Here is a 19,731-nt window from a genome sequence, read left to right on the forward strand (position 1 = left end):
CACAATTATTCTTCCATTTCAAAACTCATGTAGAGAAACACATGCAAAAATCTGTATTCAGGACCAAAATGTTCAAAGTGGCGCGACAGAAAATTCGAATGAGCCTGCAAAAGATGGTTTGGGCCTCTGATTTCATGGGGACCAGGAACAGGCTTCACAGTTTTCTCTCCAACCAAGCAATACAGAAGCTGAAAACCACACAAACAGCTTCAAAAGCTTTCATAAGACTTTTAAACATTCTGTCATCTCGAGATTGAAGGAACAGACTTGCTGACAGAAGATAGTATATCTTCAAACTCCAGCGACTTGAAAAAGATTCTGTTTGTTAATCGGTCTCTGTGCCAGACTCAGAAGGCAAAAGTGGCCCTGAATTTTACAAAATATCAGCCTGCTTAAATAAGGATGCAAAGCAATTTTTTTTGTAAAAAAGAGGGCAGTTAATTGAAAAGGAAACTATGAATAATAAGATGGTGGTTGTTGGTACTGCGTACTTACTGTGTACAGTTGTGGGGGCAGGACTGGAGACAGAGCAACCGCAAGAACCAAGGGGCATTAAAGGCAAGAAAAAGAGATTAGATTTATACCCTGCTTTTCTCAATGGTAAGGAGTTTAAAAACAGCTCACAAACTCCTTTCCGTCCCTCTCCTCACAACAAATACCTGTAGGTGGGACTGAGAGATTTCTCAGAGAACTGTGACTAGCCCAAGGTCACCCAGCAGGCTTCACATTCAGGAGCGGGAAAACAAATCCAGTTCTCCAGATTAGAGTCCACCACTCTAGTGGAGGAGTGGGGAAATAAATCTGGGGCATACTCAGGATAAATGCAACCTACAGGACAAGGGCAGAGGAGAATTTTATTTCATATTCATTTGATTACATACCTACCAGTGAGACAGAGAGTGGGAAAAGAAAAGATAGACACGATGGTCTTCGTTACGTACATAAAATCTCTTTATTTTTAGAAAACATACAAATCTGTTACATCCATCACTGGTGGAACACCCAATAATTATTACACAGTAATTCAAAGCATGGCATTTTCCCACTAGAACCCTGGTATCCTGTTCTGGATAGGATCAAGACACCATCCGGTCAGGCCTTCCAGGCAGTAGAACTGCAACCACATTTGGCTGCTTCACCAAGGAGCCTTCGGTGGGTCAACAAGAGCCAAGCCTGAGGATCGGGTGACCTCATATGGAATCTGCTGTATTCAGAGGCAGTCAACCTCTGAGTCCCAGTCCTGGGAGGCAGCATCAGGGGAAAGACTCGGCCTCTATGCCCTGTTGTTGGATTGGTTAGCCATCATGTGACACACAATGCTGGATTGGATAAGCCACTGCAACAGTCCCTCTAACAGCAGTAGGGAACTGCATAGAAGTTCCCTACCACTGCATGGAATTGAGCTGCCTGCAGGAGTTCCCTGGCTGGTGGATGCCCAAACTGTGTGGTACCAATATAGTGTCTGTGCAACCATGTGACCACATGGCTTATAGAGAATGCTGGACTGGTCTGATCCAGCAGTGGGTCTCTTAGGTACTACCCTTAAGTTCTTCTCTGGGGAAGGCCCTGTTGTTGGCCCCCTGGAAGAACTGGTTGGCTGCTGTGTGAGACAGAGTACTGGACTAAATGGGCCACTGGTCTGATCCTGCAGGACTCTTCTTATGTTCTTATCTGGGGAAGGCCCTGCTGTGGCCCTCCAGAGGACTAGATGGACCCTCACTGCTCTGATCCAGCAGAGATCTTCTTCTGTCTTCATCAATAAAAGGTCTCAGCCTCTGTGCCCTGTGGTTGGACCTCTAGAGGAACTGGTTGGCTACTGTGTAAAACAGGATGCTAGACAAAATGAGCCTTTACTGGTCTGATCTAGCAGGGTTTTTCTTATGTTCTTATTAGGGGAAGTTCTACGGCCTTTATGCTCTGTTGTTGGACTGTCAGAGGATCTGGCTGGCTGCTCTGTAGATAGGATGCTGAACTAGATGGACCACTGTTCTGATCCAGCAGGGCTCTTCTAATGTTCTTATGAAGCTTTGGCCCTTGTTGAACCTCCAGAGGAACTGGTTGGCCACTGAGTGAGACAGAATGCTGGGCTAGATGGAGCAGATGTCTGATCCAGCATAGCTGATCTGGTGTTCTTATCCTGTAGGACTTCTGATTGCTGGGGGTGGTAGTGGAGGAGTAGATCTTTCAAGTGCTCTGAACTATAAATTTTCCTTATGGGCTACAGGTTTTCAGGAGGCTCTAAACAAGATACCCTCTGGTAGCCCCCTCATCAAACCTGCCACTTCCTGTGCAGGCGCGCGCACGCACACACACACACAAAGCCAGAGGGAGAAGTGGAGCGCATTGGCTCCTCATCCCTTGAAAGTCCAACAGCGTCAACAAGGCTACAAGAAGCATTAAATGGCAGCGCGACCCACATCTGCACACAATGGGAGACTGCCCCACTGGCTTCTGGGAGAAATCTCCCATTCTGGTGGGCACAAATGGGCTGAGCACCTGTGATCACCAGTGGGCCCTCTTGGGTCTTGGCAGTTGCCCCATCCTTTGATTCCAGCCCCCCACCTGGCCTATGGAAATCTTTTGCATCAGGGAGCTGTTCCAATCCAGCCTTAGAAATGGCGGATTCATTTGCTACACAAAAGGATTTTTAAAAGAAATTCTCTCAATTAAGGAGCAAATGCTCCATCCTTCTACAGACTGAAGCAGATTCGTCACATGAGCCTGCCAATCCAGGCTTTGGCTCTCTTCAATTCTGGATTGGTTGACTTTCAAACACGCAGCTCCCATGTGGCACAGTCGCAGCCTAACTACCCTCTAGTGAAAACTGGCTGCAGCTATCCCTTTAGCATTTTCTGCTAAACGCATTCCTTGCATCCACTCTGTTCTCACCTAAGTCACAGATTCTGCTCCGCTGCTTAAAAGGGTCAGGGCTGCCCAAGGCACCTCCCTTTCCCAATATATTATCCCACAATGCCAAATTATGACACCAGGCTCCACTTTCTCCCGGGCACTGTTGGTCTCCACCAGCTCGCCTGCAGGGTTCAGTGAACTCCACGAGGCCAGAGAAGAGCTTCATCCAATGAAAGGAGGGATAAAAAAAAATCTAAACCCAAAGCATCAGGCAATCTTAGGGTCACCTACGAAACATACATAACTTCTTTGGCTGGAGGATGTTCCAAACATCATGTTCTTTATGGAGTTAAATTGCTGCGATGCTCAAGTTGCACACTCTGAGCCATGTCTTATTACGCTCCTCAGTTAAATATACAACATACATGTACAGCAAGGTGCATGTACGTGGGAACAACCACTTCCCTGTTACAGAGCTAGACTGGAGTGCAGTGGTATCTTAGAGACCAACAAGGTGTTGTCGAAGGCTTGCATGGTTGGAATCAACCGGCTGTTGTGAGTTTTCCGTGTGGCCACGTTCTGGTCATTTTTGCATCTAAGACAGGGGTCTTCAAACTACGGCCCTCCAGATGTTTATGGACTACAATTCCCATCAGCCCCTGCCAGCATGGCCCAATGACAGGGCTGATGGGAATTGTAGTCCATGAACATCTGGAGGGCCGTAGTTTAAAGACCCCTGATCTAAGGTGTTGCCTGCATCTATGGCTGGCATCTTCAGAGGCATGTCACTGTTAAGATGTATTTCAAACACCTGTTACCATGCCATGCTTCTGAAGATGCCAGCCATAGATGTGGGTGAAATGTTACGAGCAAAAACTACCAGAACCTGGCCCCATAGCCCAGAAAACACACAACAGTCATCCAAAGCTCCTTTTGTCAGATACCACTGTGGAATGGCCTCCCTCCAGAGGTTTGCCAGATGCCTACTGAAGACCATCCTGTTCACCCCGGGCGTTTGGCAGGGGGCCTTAAGGAGGGGGGGCCTTAAGGTGTGTGTATACCCCTCCCTTTGGGGGAGTGAGTGGGGTGGGTGAGATTGTGGATTGTTCTGGGGGTTTTAGGATGGGGTTTTATTGTGATTTTATCACGGTTGTATGATATTTTTATGGGTTTTATTATGACCTGCCCTGAGGCCATGGTAAAGGGTGGGGAATAAATGTAAACAAATAAAAGCTGACACCTCCAAAATCTTGCCAGTCTCTAAGATGCTACTGGACTCCTATCTAGCTCTTCTACTGTGAACCAATACAGCTGTCCTCTAAAACTAGTTCCTGTTAAACTGTGCACATCAATCAGAAAAAGACTGGGGGGGGGGGGGGGGACATGCTAACACACATCAAAACAATAATAGAGCAAGCAGCCCTTCTCAGAGTTGCAAAAATCCACATATGAAAGCCACGTGCCACTTTCTGTTTCCTTTTTATTTTATTGGCGGAGTTTGGAATTTTGGGTGAAGAATGGCGGAGAATGGTAGAGAGTTGTAAACACTGAAGAATGGATGAGGAAAAACAACTCGCGCCAAATCCATACTGCACAAAAGCCCGGCTTCTCGCTTGCAACAAAATTTGCCCCCTAACTTTTATGATTTGTCTTCATAACATGAGACTGGAGGAAAGATTCAGTACACCACAAGGAGGGCTAGAAACTTGGTATCTTCATTTCCAAAACTGCCAACCTTAGCCAGAGTGACCTAATTCATTCTTAGATGACATGCTCCATAACGTGGTGGAGAAGCGGCAAAGTGAACTACCCTACCACTGGCGCAAGATAAAAGATATCGAACCACGTTCCCTTTGCAAAGGTCTACAACGCTAAGTGGCCTCCTACAGCCACATGATCTCTGAGTCCCCAGTTGCTATAAAGTAAGCTCATAGCCAAGCTTGGGCTGTGATTCCACAGTTATCAGGTTTCTGAGGCCATTTCTTTTCGCACCACCAACAGACAGACCCCACAGCCAGGGGCCAGAAATGGAATGTACAAAGTCTCACCCTGCTGTTCTGGTGGAACTTTAGGGGGCATCTAAGGATCAGATAGGGAGTGGGGGAGGCAGAAACCCCAAACGCCCGTCATTCCCCTAATGATGCACTAACACTGATATTGTCCTCTGGCTGCTAACACCCAATAAACAGCAGGTTAAATACAAAAATAAAAAGCAACCAGAGGATAAGAACCCCCCCTTGCCTCTTAGCGGCGTTCACAGTATATTTACAAGGATAAAAAATATATTTGAACTGGCAGTTTACTGCTAGAATTAGCATTCTAAAGCACCATTTCTATTGAGAACTGAACAATGGCTGAGTATGGTATAGAGAGGCCTACAACCTCCTACCACCTCCATTTTAATGCTGGGGAAACTAAGGCCTGACTCCAGAGCAGCTAGAGGACTCTTAGTCATGACTGCTACGTAGTTTTCTGGTTCAGAGGCAGCAGATCTCTGAACACCAGAAGATGGTAGGGATAAATGGGCAGAACTTCTTCTTCAAGCCCTGTTTGGAAGCTTCCTAGAAGCATGTGGCTGGCCATTGTCAGAAGCAAGACACTGGACCAGATGGTACCTTTGCTGTCAGAAGCAAGACACTGGACCAGTAAAGTTAGCAGCAGAGACAGGAATCCTGATCTCAGCTCAACCCTTCTGGTTCCAAGGGCCAATAAACTCTGATGTCAGAAGGTTCTGGAGAGGCAGCATATGCATTCTCTAAATAAGTTATTTAATAAATAAAATAAATACAGGAAACACACCAGGTGCTGAGAATGTGCTTTGCCCCAAGGGCCGGAATATACCAATTGTGATTTAAACTCCTCTAGAGTTTATGGCAGTGTTGGAGAAGCTGGTGGCTGAGGGCATTTATTCCATGAGCTCCCCCTGAGCGCAACCCATTCAATCACACCAGCTAACCCGTTGCACTTTGTTTGTACCATGTGCACCATTCAAGTATCTGCACAGGAAAGTTTCTATTGTGTAAATGCACTAACATTAGTGGCGTTACACCAGGATAAAACCACCCCACTGGTTTCTGTTGTGACACTTCCCACATTTGTATACCACTGTTTCTCTAGGAAGCTCAGGTCAACAAACCTGGAAGTGTACTCCTTTTAACCTCACAACAACCCTTTGAGGTAAGCTTGGCTGAAAGAAAGTGCCAGACCAAAGGTCACTCAGTGAGCCGAATGGGGATTCGAACCTGGGACGTTCCCGTCCTAGTCCAAAAACCTACCCACTACATTGTGCTGTATTTCTGCTTCACTGTGGCTCACCTCCCCAGAATAGTCCTGTGGACCAGGTTTCTGGGCACTTTTGAATGCCAGATCGTGGACACTGATCCGACCTGGGAAGTGGGGTCAGTGGCTCTTTAGATGGCCGTTGGCATTTGAGTTCATCTCGTGGCTGAATCGACTTCTCCAGGCATGGTACTTCTTTATGCTTTTCCGTCGGGCAAACCGGCAAATGCTTACCATGAAGACCCACGAAACGGCATACATGATCACACCTCCAACCTTGATAAACCACTTGGGCTTGGGTGACATCAACACACAGTACATGAGCCAGGCCCCGACGCCGATGCGCACTCCCGTAAAGAGCACCACGAAGAAGAAGTCCACCACGTCCCCTATGAAGCTGTGGTAGAGCCCCTTCTCCCGTAGAAACCACCGGGCCTGCAAGAGTGGATTGGTGATCTCACTTCCAAAGATGACAGCGCTGACTTCCGCTGCCGACTCACCCAAAACAAGGGACACGGTGATCCCGACGATGCTCACGGTGTGGTGGGCAAGCATCAACGCCCCTTCAGTCTGGAAGTAGACGCACCAGCCCAAGTCAAACAGGAAGTAGCCCAAGCTGATACACAACGTGTGGATCTGGAGAGGAGTGTTTGGCGATCCTGTAAGGAAAAATGCAAGTCAAGAAGCAACATGGGCACCTTTGGAAATTGGACACAACATAGTGGGCGCAACCACCCAATCAAACCTACCGTGTTGTGACAGCGGCTGCCAACACAATGCTATTTTAATCTGCACAGCCAATCAGGACTCCAATGGCCAATTGGAAGCTCTGCTGGACAGAAGCTCCCCCTGATCCCACCCACTTTCTTAATGCTCTTAGTAGACAGCAAGGGGGGTGCCCATAGTCACCACGTTGGGGACCCTCCCTCTGTGTGCATGTTAAGTGCTGTCAAGTTGCTTCCAATTTATGAATCAATGTCCTCGACAGCCTCGCCCTGGTCTTGCTGACTGAGGGCCCTGCCTTCCTTTATTGAATCAATCCAGCTCATGTTGGGCCTTCCTCTTTTCCTGCTGCCTTCAACTTTTCCTAGCATTATTGTTTTTTCCAGTGATTCTTGTCTTCTCATGATGTGACCAAAATACAATAGCTTCAGTTTAGTAATGTTAGCTTCTAGGGAGACTTCAGACTTAATTTGATCTAGAACCCACTTTGCCTTTTTGGTCGTCCACTGTATCTGTAAAACTCTCCCCCAACACCACATTTCAAATGAACCCCTGCTACACAGGATCCATTTTGAGATGGGCTAACCCCCAGCAACACACAATACTTTGTTACGTAAAGAAAGGAGTTTAGTACAAAAAAAAAAATTGGACAATTGGAAACCATTGATGGATTGCTCTGGTAAAACAGGAAAAAAGTAAAACGATGATTAGCGGTTTTGAAGATTAGTGGATTGTTATTATAAAGATTTAACAAAGCATGTTAATTATGACTACTGGTTATTAATTTGGAATGTTAAATATGAGGTTAAAGAGCAAACTACTAATTTTTACTGTTCACACTCAATGTGGATGTAATTGGGAGTCCTTCGTGTCGAGTGTATTTTTTAGGTTTTGATCTTTGCTTTGCTTTTTGTAAGAGGTTTTCTGTACTAATAAAATTTGAATACTGGAAAAAAGCAACACTCAATATTCTGAACACAGCCACACCATTGATGTGCATGAGGCCACTGGATTATTGGCTCTTTCTTAATACCCACAATTGCCCTGTTTTACTACCTCCGAGTGGATGCTTTCGGTTACCACAGAATCAACATTCCATCCAAGGTAGAACAACTAGGAGGTACCTGGATAAGACATTGGCCACGGGCCATCGATGAAGCCGATGTAGCCAGAGAGGCAAGTGGCAAGGACTCCGTGTGTCAGAGTGACCAATCGGCAGCTCCACTCATAGGTACGGTCCTTGTACCGATAGCAAGACCAGGTGTAGAGGAAGAACCAGCCAATGAGGCTGAAGGCTGCCCGGAGGAACATGGAGGCCACCATTCTGTAATAGGACAGATGGGAGATAAGAATTAAATCCCTCAAATTTTGCAAGAACTACTCGCAAGAGTGATGTAGGAGCAGCCAGGACGTTGGACTAGGAAACCTGGGTTTCAATCCTCCCTCTGATGTGCTGCTTTGGACCAATCATTTTTCCAGCATCACTCTAAAATTTTTACCCTACTCCCAAATAGGATGTTTTGCAACGTTCCTTCACAATCTCATGCTCACATACCTGGGAATAGGCCCTACTGAATAAAATGAGACTTACGGTAATCCTGAGTAGCTAGGGCTGAATTTTGCGTAAACCAGAAATAACAATAAACCTCTATTCAGCTAAGCTAGGAGGTTGGGCTAACAATGTGGCCCAGCGCTGCATCCCCAGACCTCACCTCATGTGGGCTGGGCAAAAGTTGGGAGAGGATACAGGGTCATATTTCTAGGACAACTGGGAGCAGAATTCATCCACCTTTTAGCACAGAAGTGGCTGTTGCACAAAAGCATCCAAGGCAAAAGGCAATGTAGGGTGAGTTCCATGGTGCACCTGGACATGAAAAGAGTAGTAGACCTTCCTGATTGTTCTCCCCCAGTTTGAGGTATACTGCCTCTGAACACGGAAGGTCCATTTAGCTGTCATGGTTAACAGCAACTGCCATACCTTCCCTTGATGTGCCTTTTTTAAAGCATGGGGCTATCATCACATCGCAGTAGTGAATTTTGCAGGTTAACTCTGCATAGTGAAAACCAGGCGTCTCCAACGTTTTTGAGTCTATGGGCTCCTGCCAAATTCTGATATACGGTGGTGGGCCCATGGGCCGAATGGCAGCCGCAGAAAGCAGAGCCAACCACAAAATGTCAGGGAGCGAGGTCGAAAAATATTTTCTTGCATAGGCACAGTTCATGGTGGCTGCTGCCTCCTGGGGCAACCTTTTAAAAACCTGCACAGCAATTCAGAACTTCTGCTAAGCCAAAGACCCACTTTCTAAAAGATGGCAGGAAGGAGATCAATGGGCACCATATCGGGGACCGCATACTTTTGAAATACATTTTGAATGCCTGGAAGACAAGTATGCAAAAGGGGAAAAACTGCTGACACAAACATTCCTAAATCGAATGATGATTACTGTTGACTTCTATGGATTCAGAATGATCAACACTGTTCTTTCTGGCCTTCTTATACTGACTCCTTTGAACATATCTTGCTCTCCTGCCCTAAGTACAACAGTTTTAGGCCCGACCTCACTGCCTTAATTTTGGTTGGGTTCTCGGACCTTCCTACCAATGCAAAAATGACTTTTTTGCTCAACAACTCTGAGGCTGAAATAACTGAAATTGTAGCCAAATTTCTGCTGTGCATTTTGATTAGGTTCTCTTGGCTTCTGTTCACATTATTTCCACTGTTCTTTACTGAATTTACTCCTGTTCTTTATCCCTATGTTGTATATGCCTAATAAAGGTCTCTGAATCTGACTCAGGAGGGTGAAACTCTGCTAAAGCCCACCCTGTCATTTTGCTGAAAAGCTCAAGGTTGCCAAATATTGTTTCCAAAAATCCTGGACATCTGTGGGATACAATGCCATAGACTCTGTGAGCAACGCTGAAGAACTGGAAATTATGCTTTAAAGAAATACAATATAAGGATATCAATATAGTAGCATTACTTATATAGATCTCTCCCTCTGCTCTTAGGTTAGGCTAACTACATTCCTTAGTTAATTACCCAGACAAGGAGCCCCTCAGTCTATAGGGCTAATTTACTGTTAGATATTGGGAAGATAACCGCTTTCCAATATGCAGAGATAGCCATAAACAACTTGAATGTCTAAACACCCCGTCCATGTTTTCCTGGCCTCTCAGGAACTTGATGACCTTACTGTTGTTACAAGAAGTACCATAAACAAGGTGATAGCCGGAGCAGCCAGGATGCAATAGATAACTGTTCTCACATTCACTTGGTTTTAGAAATGCGCTGCTTGGGAACTTGTACCAAATGTTTGACGTGGGATAATTTGTTGCAATCCTAAATCTTTTGCAACGTATGTGACTCTGCTTTGATGTACCCTAAAGAGACCCTTTAAAAACCCTGGACCTTCCACCAGTTCGGGGCAGCTCTCATTTTAGGTGGGATCTGTGCTGGCTTAGAAATAAACTCTGCTTTTATTCTGAGTAAGACTTTTGTCTGTGATTGGGAACCTTTGCCTCTCTTTCTTCCCTCTGGCTTGAGGGGAGAAGAGTTCCCTTGCCCCTTGGCCTAGGTGGCTGTAACGGAAACTCTAGATAGAGAGGCAGCTCTATTATATTCATAATAATAATAATTCTAATCTGAATCTTGCCTACAACTCCACCTTCCAAAGCAGCCATTCTCTCCAGGTGAGCTGATCCCTGTTGCCTGGAGACCAGCCGTAACCCCAGGAGATATCCAGCCACCACCTGGATGTTGGCACCCCTAAGAAACGCACGCCCCCCTAAATCTGTCCCCAACCCCCTCTGACACCCATCTCAACCAACACCCATCATGGCATCCATCTCCTGGCAGTGAATTCCGCAGGTGAATCACCTGTCGCGCCAAGCAGCCCTGAATCCACCGCAAATCACGAAATCCTGTAGCAGTTTGGGGGGACGGACCCTCTCCCTTTGCTCTCTGCGCCCACCCCCTTTTTACAACCCTTTTGCGCTCCCGGGGCCCCACGCAGCCCCTGCCCTGGTAAAGGGCCGGCGCTCTGCACATGCTCAGCGGCGCGCCCGTTGCGTGCCTCCTCTTTTCTCCCCTGACCTCCGGCGCTGGAAGCAGGTGGCCCTGACTGCTGGCCCGGGAGGGCAAACCCCTTATCTGGCTCAAGGCCCGGGCCTCGCCAGCTGGCCGTCGACCCCTCGCGGCTCCGCCCGCCCCGCCGCCCCCCGCTCTCGGGCAGCGCCCCGCGCGCCCTTTGGAGAGGTCACCTGGCGCAGCGCCGGAGCGCGGTCTCCCGCTGGGCTCCTCCGGCCCCGGTCTCGCCAGGATCAGCGAGCGCCGGGCGGCGGCGAGCGCAGGCCGGCTCCGAGGATCCCGGCTTGGGGGTCACCTGCCGGTGGGGAGGACGGATCGCAGTGCCGGGCAGAGCGCGCACCGAGGGCCGCGCAGGCCGGCCGGGCACACGCGCGCGCCTGCCTGCTTGCCTGCCTGCCTGGGCTCCGGCGGAGAGTCGTGGTGGAAGAAAAGGCCGGGAAAGCAGAGACCCGGACGAGAAACGAGCCAGATCCCGGCGGCGGGGCTTTCCAGGGATCTGTTGGTGGCGATCCGCGGGCTTGGCTGGTTTTCCCCCGATGAGTGGATTTTATTCATTTGCCTCCCTGCGCCTGCTGGTGGTTGCCCTATTTAGCCCACCGCTTTTCCCTCCCTCCCATCCTTTTCCAGTTGTCCCCATCTGGGACTCGATTTTATCAAGGGTGCCGCTTGGATTTACAACGAGGTTTTAATTATTGCTGTTTTAAATCTTTATTTCAATTAAAGAATATGATATAATATAGCACAGTATAGCATAATAGAATATAGTACATAACAATAGAATATAGCATAGTATAGTATAATACAATATGATATAATGTAATGTAATATAGCATAGTATCTCATAGAATAGCATAGTGTAATATGATACGATATGATGTAATATAAGCAGCATTGAGCCTCACTATAGCCAGGAAAGTGTGGGGTACACAGCTAATTAGTTATTCTATTTGTATACTGCCCTTCCCCTTATGGGCTCAGAGCATCTTCCCGCCTATAATAAATATGTTCTACAGATAAGTCCAGACAAGACTATCAGGACTTCTGCATCTGGTAGTCCAACCATCACATATATCATTGGGGAGACTTTAACAAGGGACTTCAAAAGGGAGTTTTAACTCACAAGCTGAACTATAACCCAGTGGGTTATACGTGCAGTTGGTACACAAAGATATGAATTTGGGTTGTACATGCAGCTATAGCCCCAACCCTGATTTGATAGATAGATAGATAGATAGATAGATAGATAGATAGATAGATAGATAGATAGATAGATAGATAGATAGATAGATAGATAGATAGATAGATAGATAGATAGATAGATAGATAGATAGATTCAAATGAGCTTAGCTTCCAAATCGGTGGATTTGGTCTTATGACAGATACCTTTTATTGTTCCCATTTGGGAGGGCAGAAAGGCAATGTGAATACATTAAAAGAGTCAAAACAGTGAGTCGTCAAAGGCTTTCACTGCGGGAATCAACTGGTTTTCTGGGCTGTGCAGCCATGGTCTAGTCTGTTTGGTTCCTAACATTTTGCCTGCATCTGGGGCTGGCATCTTCAGGGGCATGTCATGCTGAGTGAGATGTGTGGCACAGGGTGGAGTGTTTCTCTGTGTGGCTGAGAGAAACATTTGTACCAATAGCAGGCCTCTGAAGGTGCCAGCCATAGATGCGGAGCAAAACAACAGCCAAAGCAATAGAGCTTTTTTATCCCCAGCCTGGACTGCAAGAGAGAGTTTATATAGCGCTCCCCTACTCCATTTAATGCTCCTGACTTGCCCATGAAAAGGGAGAAATTGAGCCCGAGGTCGGGTTGCCCAGGTGAAATTCCTGGAGATTTGGGGGTGGAGCCGAGGGAAGGTGGGTTTAGGGAAGGTCCTCATGGGATTATAATACCATAGATTCCACCCTCCAAGCAGCCATTTTCTCCAGGAAAATTCCCAGGGGATATGTAGGCCCACCTTGAGCTTGGGCAAGGACTTCAGTTCTCCTAGCCCAGGGGTAGGGAACCTGCGGCTCTCCAGATGTTCAGGAACTACAATTCCCATCAGCCTCTGTCAGCATGGCCAATTGGCCATGCTGGTAGGGGCTGATGGGAATTGTAGTTCCTGAACATCTGGAGAGCTGCAGGTTCCCTACCCCTGTCCTAGCCATTGTCATCAAACTCTGTCAGGCCCTACGTCAAAGGACAGAGCCCCAAAGGAATGACAGAGATTGTCGACAGGGATGCAGTCATCTGGGAGGCATCTGTCATGCCAGCCTCTGAGCATCTCCTGATCCAGGAGAAGCAGTTGTGCCATTTGTTTCCCAACCAGGCTGTGCCAGACCCACATTCGAATGTCATGTAGTAATGGTAGCTTGAGCTCACGAGGCCTATAATTTCAAGTGTCTGCAAAACCACAGGTTTCTTACAGGACATGCCATCGGAGTGAGCTAGCAGTGCCCAACCGGGCAAGCCACAACTCTAGAAGGTATGCATGTCCCTGAGTTGCAGTCAGGAGTTGTGCCGGGACTGAATGCTGAGACTGCCTTTTCCAGAGTCAGAACATGGTCCTCCTAGCTCAGTACTGCAGGGGTCTGCAACCTGCGGCTCTCCAGATGTTCATGGACTACAGTTCCCATCAGCCCCTGCCAGCATGGCCAATTGGCTGATGGGATTTGTAGTCCACGAACATCTGGAGAGCCACAGGTTGCAGACCCCTGGCTCTAGTCTGCCCAGCAGCAGTTTTCTGGGAACTTGAGCAAAGCAAAGTCTTCCCTGACAACTGCTAATGGAGATGCCAGAGGTTATGTTTGGGACCTTCTGCATATGCTCTTCTACCATCCCATAGCCCTTGAAGATAGCCTATTCACTGACCTGTGCCAGCTTGGTGTAGTGGCAGTGGACTCTGATCTGCAGAACCCGGTTTGATGCCCCACTTCTCCCCATGAGCAGTGGACTTTTATCTGGTGAACTGGATTTGTTTCCCTGCTCCTCTACATGAAATCTGCTGTGTGACCTTGGGCTAATCACAGTCCTCTCAGAACTCTCTCAGCCCCATCTGCCTCACAAGGTGTCTGTTGTGGGGAGGAGAATGGAAGGAGTTTATAAGCTACTTTGAGACTCCTTACTGTTTAGAAAATCCAAATGTAGGAGGTTAAGACCTCGTGTATCTAATCTGGAGGAACCGGGTTTGATTCCCAGCTCTGCCGCCTGAGCTGTGGAGGCTTCTCTGGGGAATTCAGATTAGCCTGTGCACTCCCACACACGCCAGCTGGGTGACCTTGGGCTAGTCACAGCTTCTTGGAGCTCTCTCAGCCCCACCTACCTCACAGGGTGTTTGTTGTGAGGGGGGAAGGGCAAGGAGATTGTAAGCCCCTTTGAGTCTCCTGCAGGAGAGAAAGGGGGGATATAAATCCAAACTCTTCTACTCTTCTTCTTCTTCTTCTTCTCCTATCTGTATGTTATGTACCATCAAGGTGCTTCCGGCTTAAGGCAACCCTGTGAATAAACGATTCCCAAAATGTCCAATCGTTAACAGCCTAGGTCACTTCTTGCAAACTGAAGGCCATGACTTCCTTTATGGGGTCAATCCATCTTCTGTTGGGTCTTCCTCTTTTCCCGCTGGCTGAAATGTTCCCTGACATTATTGTGTTTTCCAGTGAATCTTGTTGTGTCACTGACTCTTAGGATGGTGTGCAACAAACTGACTAATTGATAATCCCACATGTTTTGCTTCCATCCTTTGCAGCATTTGTGGCATCCTTTGCAACACAAGCCTTTTAATCTATTTTTGTTACATTTTTTTTTTTGGTCCTAATGTGGTTACTCATGATTGCTTGAAATTTTGAAATGCGTATATATTTTCTTTCTGGCCAATTTAAAAAAATCACCCTTAAGGCATTTCATTAAGCAACACTTTTTAAAGCCTCCTGCGGATTATTACTAATTTTATCCGCCTCTGTGTTAGGGGATTTGCATATTTAACTGTATTGTTATTATCAAGAAGCTAAACCGCAAGAAAGATTCTTCCCTTCCAGCTGACTCCCTGGTTAAGGGCCAGAAACACAAAAGTCTTTAATGTAGACATAACACAGTTTGATTCCGTAAGCAGGAACGTGTCATAGAATTGTCATTGAGCTATGAGAAAGGAAGGGGATGGATGGATGGATGGATGGATGGATGGATGGATGGATGGATGGATGGATGGATGGATGGATGGATGGATGGATGGATGGATGGATGGATGGATGGATGGATGGATGGATGGATGGATGGATGGATGGATGGATGGATGGATGGACGGATGGATAGATGGATAGATGGATAGATGGATAGATGGATAGGTTGTTGTGCAGTTCCCCATATCTGCAGGACTGCTACATATTGTCTGTTTATTGTATGTATTACCCTGCTTTTACTGCACCCTTTTCGATTTGGTAATTCCTTTTTCTGCCTCGCTTGTCATCTGACTTTTGATCCTTTAAGCCATGAATTTTGTCATCTCAGTCCTATTGCATTGTTTATTAGATCTCTCATGCTACAGGCTTGCCTCATGTAACCTTTACGCCATGTTCGGTTACGCCATGTAACCTTCCTTGGTCCTGACCTGGATGGCCCAGGCTAGCCCAATCTCATCAGACCTCAGAAGCCTAAGCAGGGCCAACCCAGGTTAGTGCTTGGAAGGGAGACCAATAAGGCAGTCAAGGGTGACTGGTGGCAGGCAATGGCAAATTTCTTCTGTTTGCCACTTGCTTTGACAAGCATATGGGGTTGCCATAAGTCAGCTGTGATTTGCTGGCACTTTACACACACAACGAACCAAAAAAGGGGAAAAAAGAGGCAAGGTGAACTTTATTTGCGGGTGGGGAATAAGAGTTCTTTTGCTGAATCTTTCTGCAGCTATTGAGTTCTAGAACTCAGATCCACACACAGGGAGTGTACATGGCAATAACACTCACCTTGCATCTTTGTTGGTTGGCTGACACATTGCTTGGTGTAGCCCTGTATTTCTTCACTTTTTGTACACAGTCTCAGTGAGAAAGGCAGGCTATAAATAATGCAAACAAATAAATGGTTCAGCTCCCCTCCTGCCTTTACATTTCAGGACTACAATTACTGTTCCATCTGCACTGGTATTTTTGCTATCTGAATTTGGCACCAAGCCACAATCTGCAGCAACAGGTAGAAGCACGTTTGGAATCCAGTGATCAGATGAGGGTTGTCGTTGCCCAAGTGGGGCCTGGAGATTTCCCACGTAGTAGACTATGCAATCCTATCAGTGATGAAATTGGAGGAGATGGGGATCTCATCCCAAAATGTCAAGGATCCTCTTGAACTGTCCTGCACATCCTAACTTCCTCTGACTTTGAGGAGATTCTTGCTGGAACATTCTAAATAGCCAGAAGATACCCTTGAGGAAGCCCTCAGACGTGGATCCTGTTTGCCACCTGGAGTCCTTTCCTCCTCATCCAGCTTTGCCTGAATTGGCTCCACCTCTGTTCACAGGTCCTTTTGAACTACCCCGTAGGGCTCCTCTGCAGAGATAGAGGGCTTGAATCTGTAACCACGTGGTCCAAGGTCAGGTACTAAAGAGCAATGGGGAACTGCACTCTTCTCAGGGACAGAGCTGGCCAGCATCAGGCTCAGAGGGGGCAAACACTAAAAGGCCTCTGCAACATCGAGGCCAGCTTTGAGTCCCAGCAGTCTGACTTCATGCCCTTGCTCAGACAATGGAGCAGAATCTCTTCCCTGCCCCAGGAGTTGGCATCAGTGCCCCTCTGTGCCTGGTGAACTCTTTGGCCCAAGAATGGATCTCCCCAAACAAGTGCTCACTCTGACCTTTCTCTGTGACCCTTCCTGAGAATCAGTGGGCCAGTATGAGTTTGGGCTCTTTCTCCTGTGGTCTAACCCTTTCTGATCTAACCCCTTTCCTCCTATGCTAACTTCCTCTTTAACACCTTTCAACTCTACTTTAGCAAAAACACGAACCTGGAGTTAGAAGGGCTCCTCTAAACCTTGCCTCTTAAGATGCTTCATCCCTGGGACATACGAAAAGGACCAGGGATTTCAGGCGATGATTTCTAGGCTGGGCACCATGGCTCCCTTGAAGCTGAATTTAACATGTGGGCAAACGTCCATTGCATTCCAGAATATCTCCCCTTTTTTTCCAAGTATAATATTTCTTCATCGCTTTCCTTCTGGCAAATTGGCTGATGTCCAACAGAAATGCCAAAGACACAACATACATAGCCAGGAACCCCATCTTCAGTATGCAGAATGTCTGGGGCGAAGTCATCACCCCACGCAGAATCCATGCTCCTCCGACGATCCGCAGCACCACGAAAAGCGCAACAAAGAGGAAATCCACCACGTCTCCCGCAAGGCTGGGGTAGTGGCCTATCTCCCGCAGGAACCAGCGCACCTGGAGCAGCGGATTGGTAATCTCGCTCACAAAGAGGACAGCGTTGACTTCCGTGGCCGACGCTCCGAGGAGCAGCACCATCACCAAGCCGCCAACGCTCAGCATGTGGTGGCAAAGCATCAGCTCCCCTTCGCTGCCAAAATAAATGCACCAGCTCAGGTCGAAGACGAAGTAGCCCAGGCTGAGACATATCAGGCAGACCTGGAGGGTTGTATTTGGGTGGCCTGGAAGGAGCAGAAAAGACAGGTGAGGGTGCATGCCAAGGACTAAATCCCACACCATGTATGCGGGCACTACTTAACCCGCGGCTGTTTGCTTTGCAGTGGGATTTCCCCACATATATATTGCTTACACAGGGATTCTCCTCCTGTAAAGTGTCCCTAGTTTGCTCACCCACCCACCCACCCTGCTTCCTTGTTGTTTCCATGCAACCTCCATTGGGTGAGACTGCCGGCTGCCTTTTTTTTTCTTTGCTGCTTTGTCCTAGCATTAATTTGTTAGACCATGTCAATTTCTTGTCAATTTCACTGGGACTGGCTCTCCAGCAATATGGAGGGGGAGAGAGAAAGAAAGAGAGAGAGAGAGATGCCCTTCTGATCCCCCTCCTCAGGTTTCAGTTTCAGGTGTCATAATACAGCAGTGACGGCGAACCTTTTTGAGACCGAGTGCCCAAATTGCAACCCAAACCCCACTTATTTATCGCAAAGTGCCAACGCGGCAATTTAACCTGAATGCTGAGGTTTTAGTTTAGAAAAAAAAATGGTTAGCTCCCTCTTCCTCCGCCCCACCCTCTCGAGCAGGGGCCAGCCTGCTCTAGCCTCCAGCAAGTCCCGCGCGCACCACTCTGTGCCTCTCTAGCATCTCTGCCTCCTCTGTGCCCCCCACCCCGGGCACCAGCCACCTGGAGCACAGGCACCAGGCCCGCCAGCCAAGTCCTCCCTGCTCACTGCAGTGCGTGCACGTCATTCCCAGTGGCCCAGGCCAGCCCAGACGTTTGTGTGGGGGGTGATTTTCCACTCCCTACATGATGAACTCTGTGTGTGCGTGCCCACAGAGAGGGCTCCGAGTGCTACCTCTGGGACCCGTGCCATGGTTCACCATCACTGTAATACAGCATGTTTGGGTAGCAATGGATGGCCCTCTGCTCCCATATCTTTGCATCTGAGTTTTCCCTTCCATGATGGAACTCCTTCTGCGTACCTGAATGGGTCAAAGGCCAGGGCCCATCGATCAGAGCTATGTAGCCAGAGAGGAAGGTGACGATCAGGCCGTGCGCCAGCGTGACCAGCCGGCAGCTCCATTCCTGGGTGTGATGTGTCTTCCAAAACCTAAAGCCACAGTAGAGCGACAGCCACATCAGCAGGCTGCAGAGCACTTGAAGAATGACGAAGAGCATCATCCTTTAACCGAGAGAGGAAGGACAGGGGTATTAATCCGATTATGGATCACCAAGAGCCAACTTGGGTTGCCAACACCAGGTTGAGAAGATTTGGGGGTGGTGATGTCTGAGGAAGGTGGGGGGGGGGGAGGATCTTGGCAGGATATGATGTCGTAGAGTCAACTCTCCAAAGCAGCCATTTTCTCTGGGATTTGAGCCCAGTAGCATCTTAAGGACCACCGAGGCCAGCTAGTTGCAATGAAATGGAAGGTAGAAGAATGCCCTAGTTTGAGAACTGGGAAAATAAATGAAAAGAGTACGGAACAGGGACAAAGTTAATAACTGTGTGAATAAGAGATTGAATCAGGCATTCCAAGACAAATGGAAAATGCACGTCTCATTATTCTCAAAAATAAAGGTCAGGCAGAAGAGATATATTCAAATTATATAAACACATGTATATATTTGATTTTCAAATGTATGAAATATGAAATGAGTAAAAACAAGACAATTGGAAATCATGACATGCTATGATGCATATTTTGGAAGAACTATGTTCAGAAACTAATGATAGTAAGTCCACACATCCTTGGATTGGACCCTTTCAAGTGAAGGAGTGGAAGATTGCCTGACTGGAATGTTAAAAGGCTGAATGCGGACAAAATCCACAAAAATGATTGTTTTGAGAAGTTCTGCAAACGTTTTAACTGCTTTGTGCGGAAATGGCCCTGGTTAGCACTTGGGTCAAAGACCACCAAGGAAATCCAGGGTTGTGACACGTTTGTTTGACTCTTGCATTGAAAACCCTACAGCATTGTCATAAGTTGGCAGTAACACGGTGTTATTTTCCAGCATCACAACCAGGGTTCTGATCAGCATTGAAAATAGCTGTTGCAGTGAAGTGTTACTTGCAACACCAAATATTTTAGATTCGCTTCGGGATGGGAAAAAAAATCACAGATGTCTGCAGTATCTCTATCAGTGGAGTTTCACTGGTTAAAACTTCTCCCG

At 47.4% G+C, this 19,731-nt stretch overlaps 2 protein-coding genes across 2 annotated transcripts; both read right to left on the minus strand.

Moving 5' to 3' along the window:
- Positions 1–929: 929 nt before the first annotated feature.
- LOC125442249 (TLC domain-containing protein 5-like) lies at positions 930–11,186 on the minus strand. Its single transcript, XM_048513502.1, has 4 exons — positions 11,113–11,186; positions 7,977–8,176; positions 3,585–6,788; positions 930–3,445 (listed from the first exon to the last, which is right to left on the minus strand). The coding sequence occupies exons 2-3, from the start codon at positions 8,173–8,175 to the stop codon at positions 6,250–6,252; spliced, it is 738 nt and encodes a 245-aa protein (XP_048369459.1). The 5' UTR covers position 8,176; positions 11,113–11,186; the 3' UTR covers positions 930–3,445; positions 3,585–6,249.
- A 5,549-nt stretch (positions 11,187–16,735) lies between these two features.
- On the minus strand, positions 16,736–18,741 carry LOC125442143 (TLC domain-containing protein 5-like). Its single transcript, XM_048513309.1, has 2 exons — positions 18,543–18,741; positions 16,736–17,566 (listed from the first exon to the last, which is right to left on the minus strand). The coding sequence occupies exons 1-2, from the start codon at positions 18,739–18,741 to the stop codon at positions 17,037–17,039; spliced, it is 729 nt and encodes a 242-aa protein (XP_048369266.1). The 3' UTR covers positions 16,736–17,036.
- Positions 18,742–19,731: the final 990 nt, after the last annotated feature.

This window comes from Sphaerodactylus townsendi, linkage group LG12 (assembly GCF_021028975.2).
Source record: "Sphaerodactylus townsendi isolate TG3544 linkage group LG12, MPM_Stown_v2.3, whole genome shotgun sequence".
Taxonomy (NCBI): Eukaryota; Metazoa; Chordata; class Lepidosauria; order Squamata; family Sphaerodactylidae; genus Sphaerodactylus; species Sphaerodactylus townsendi.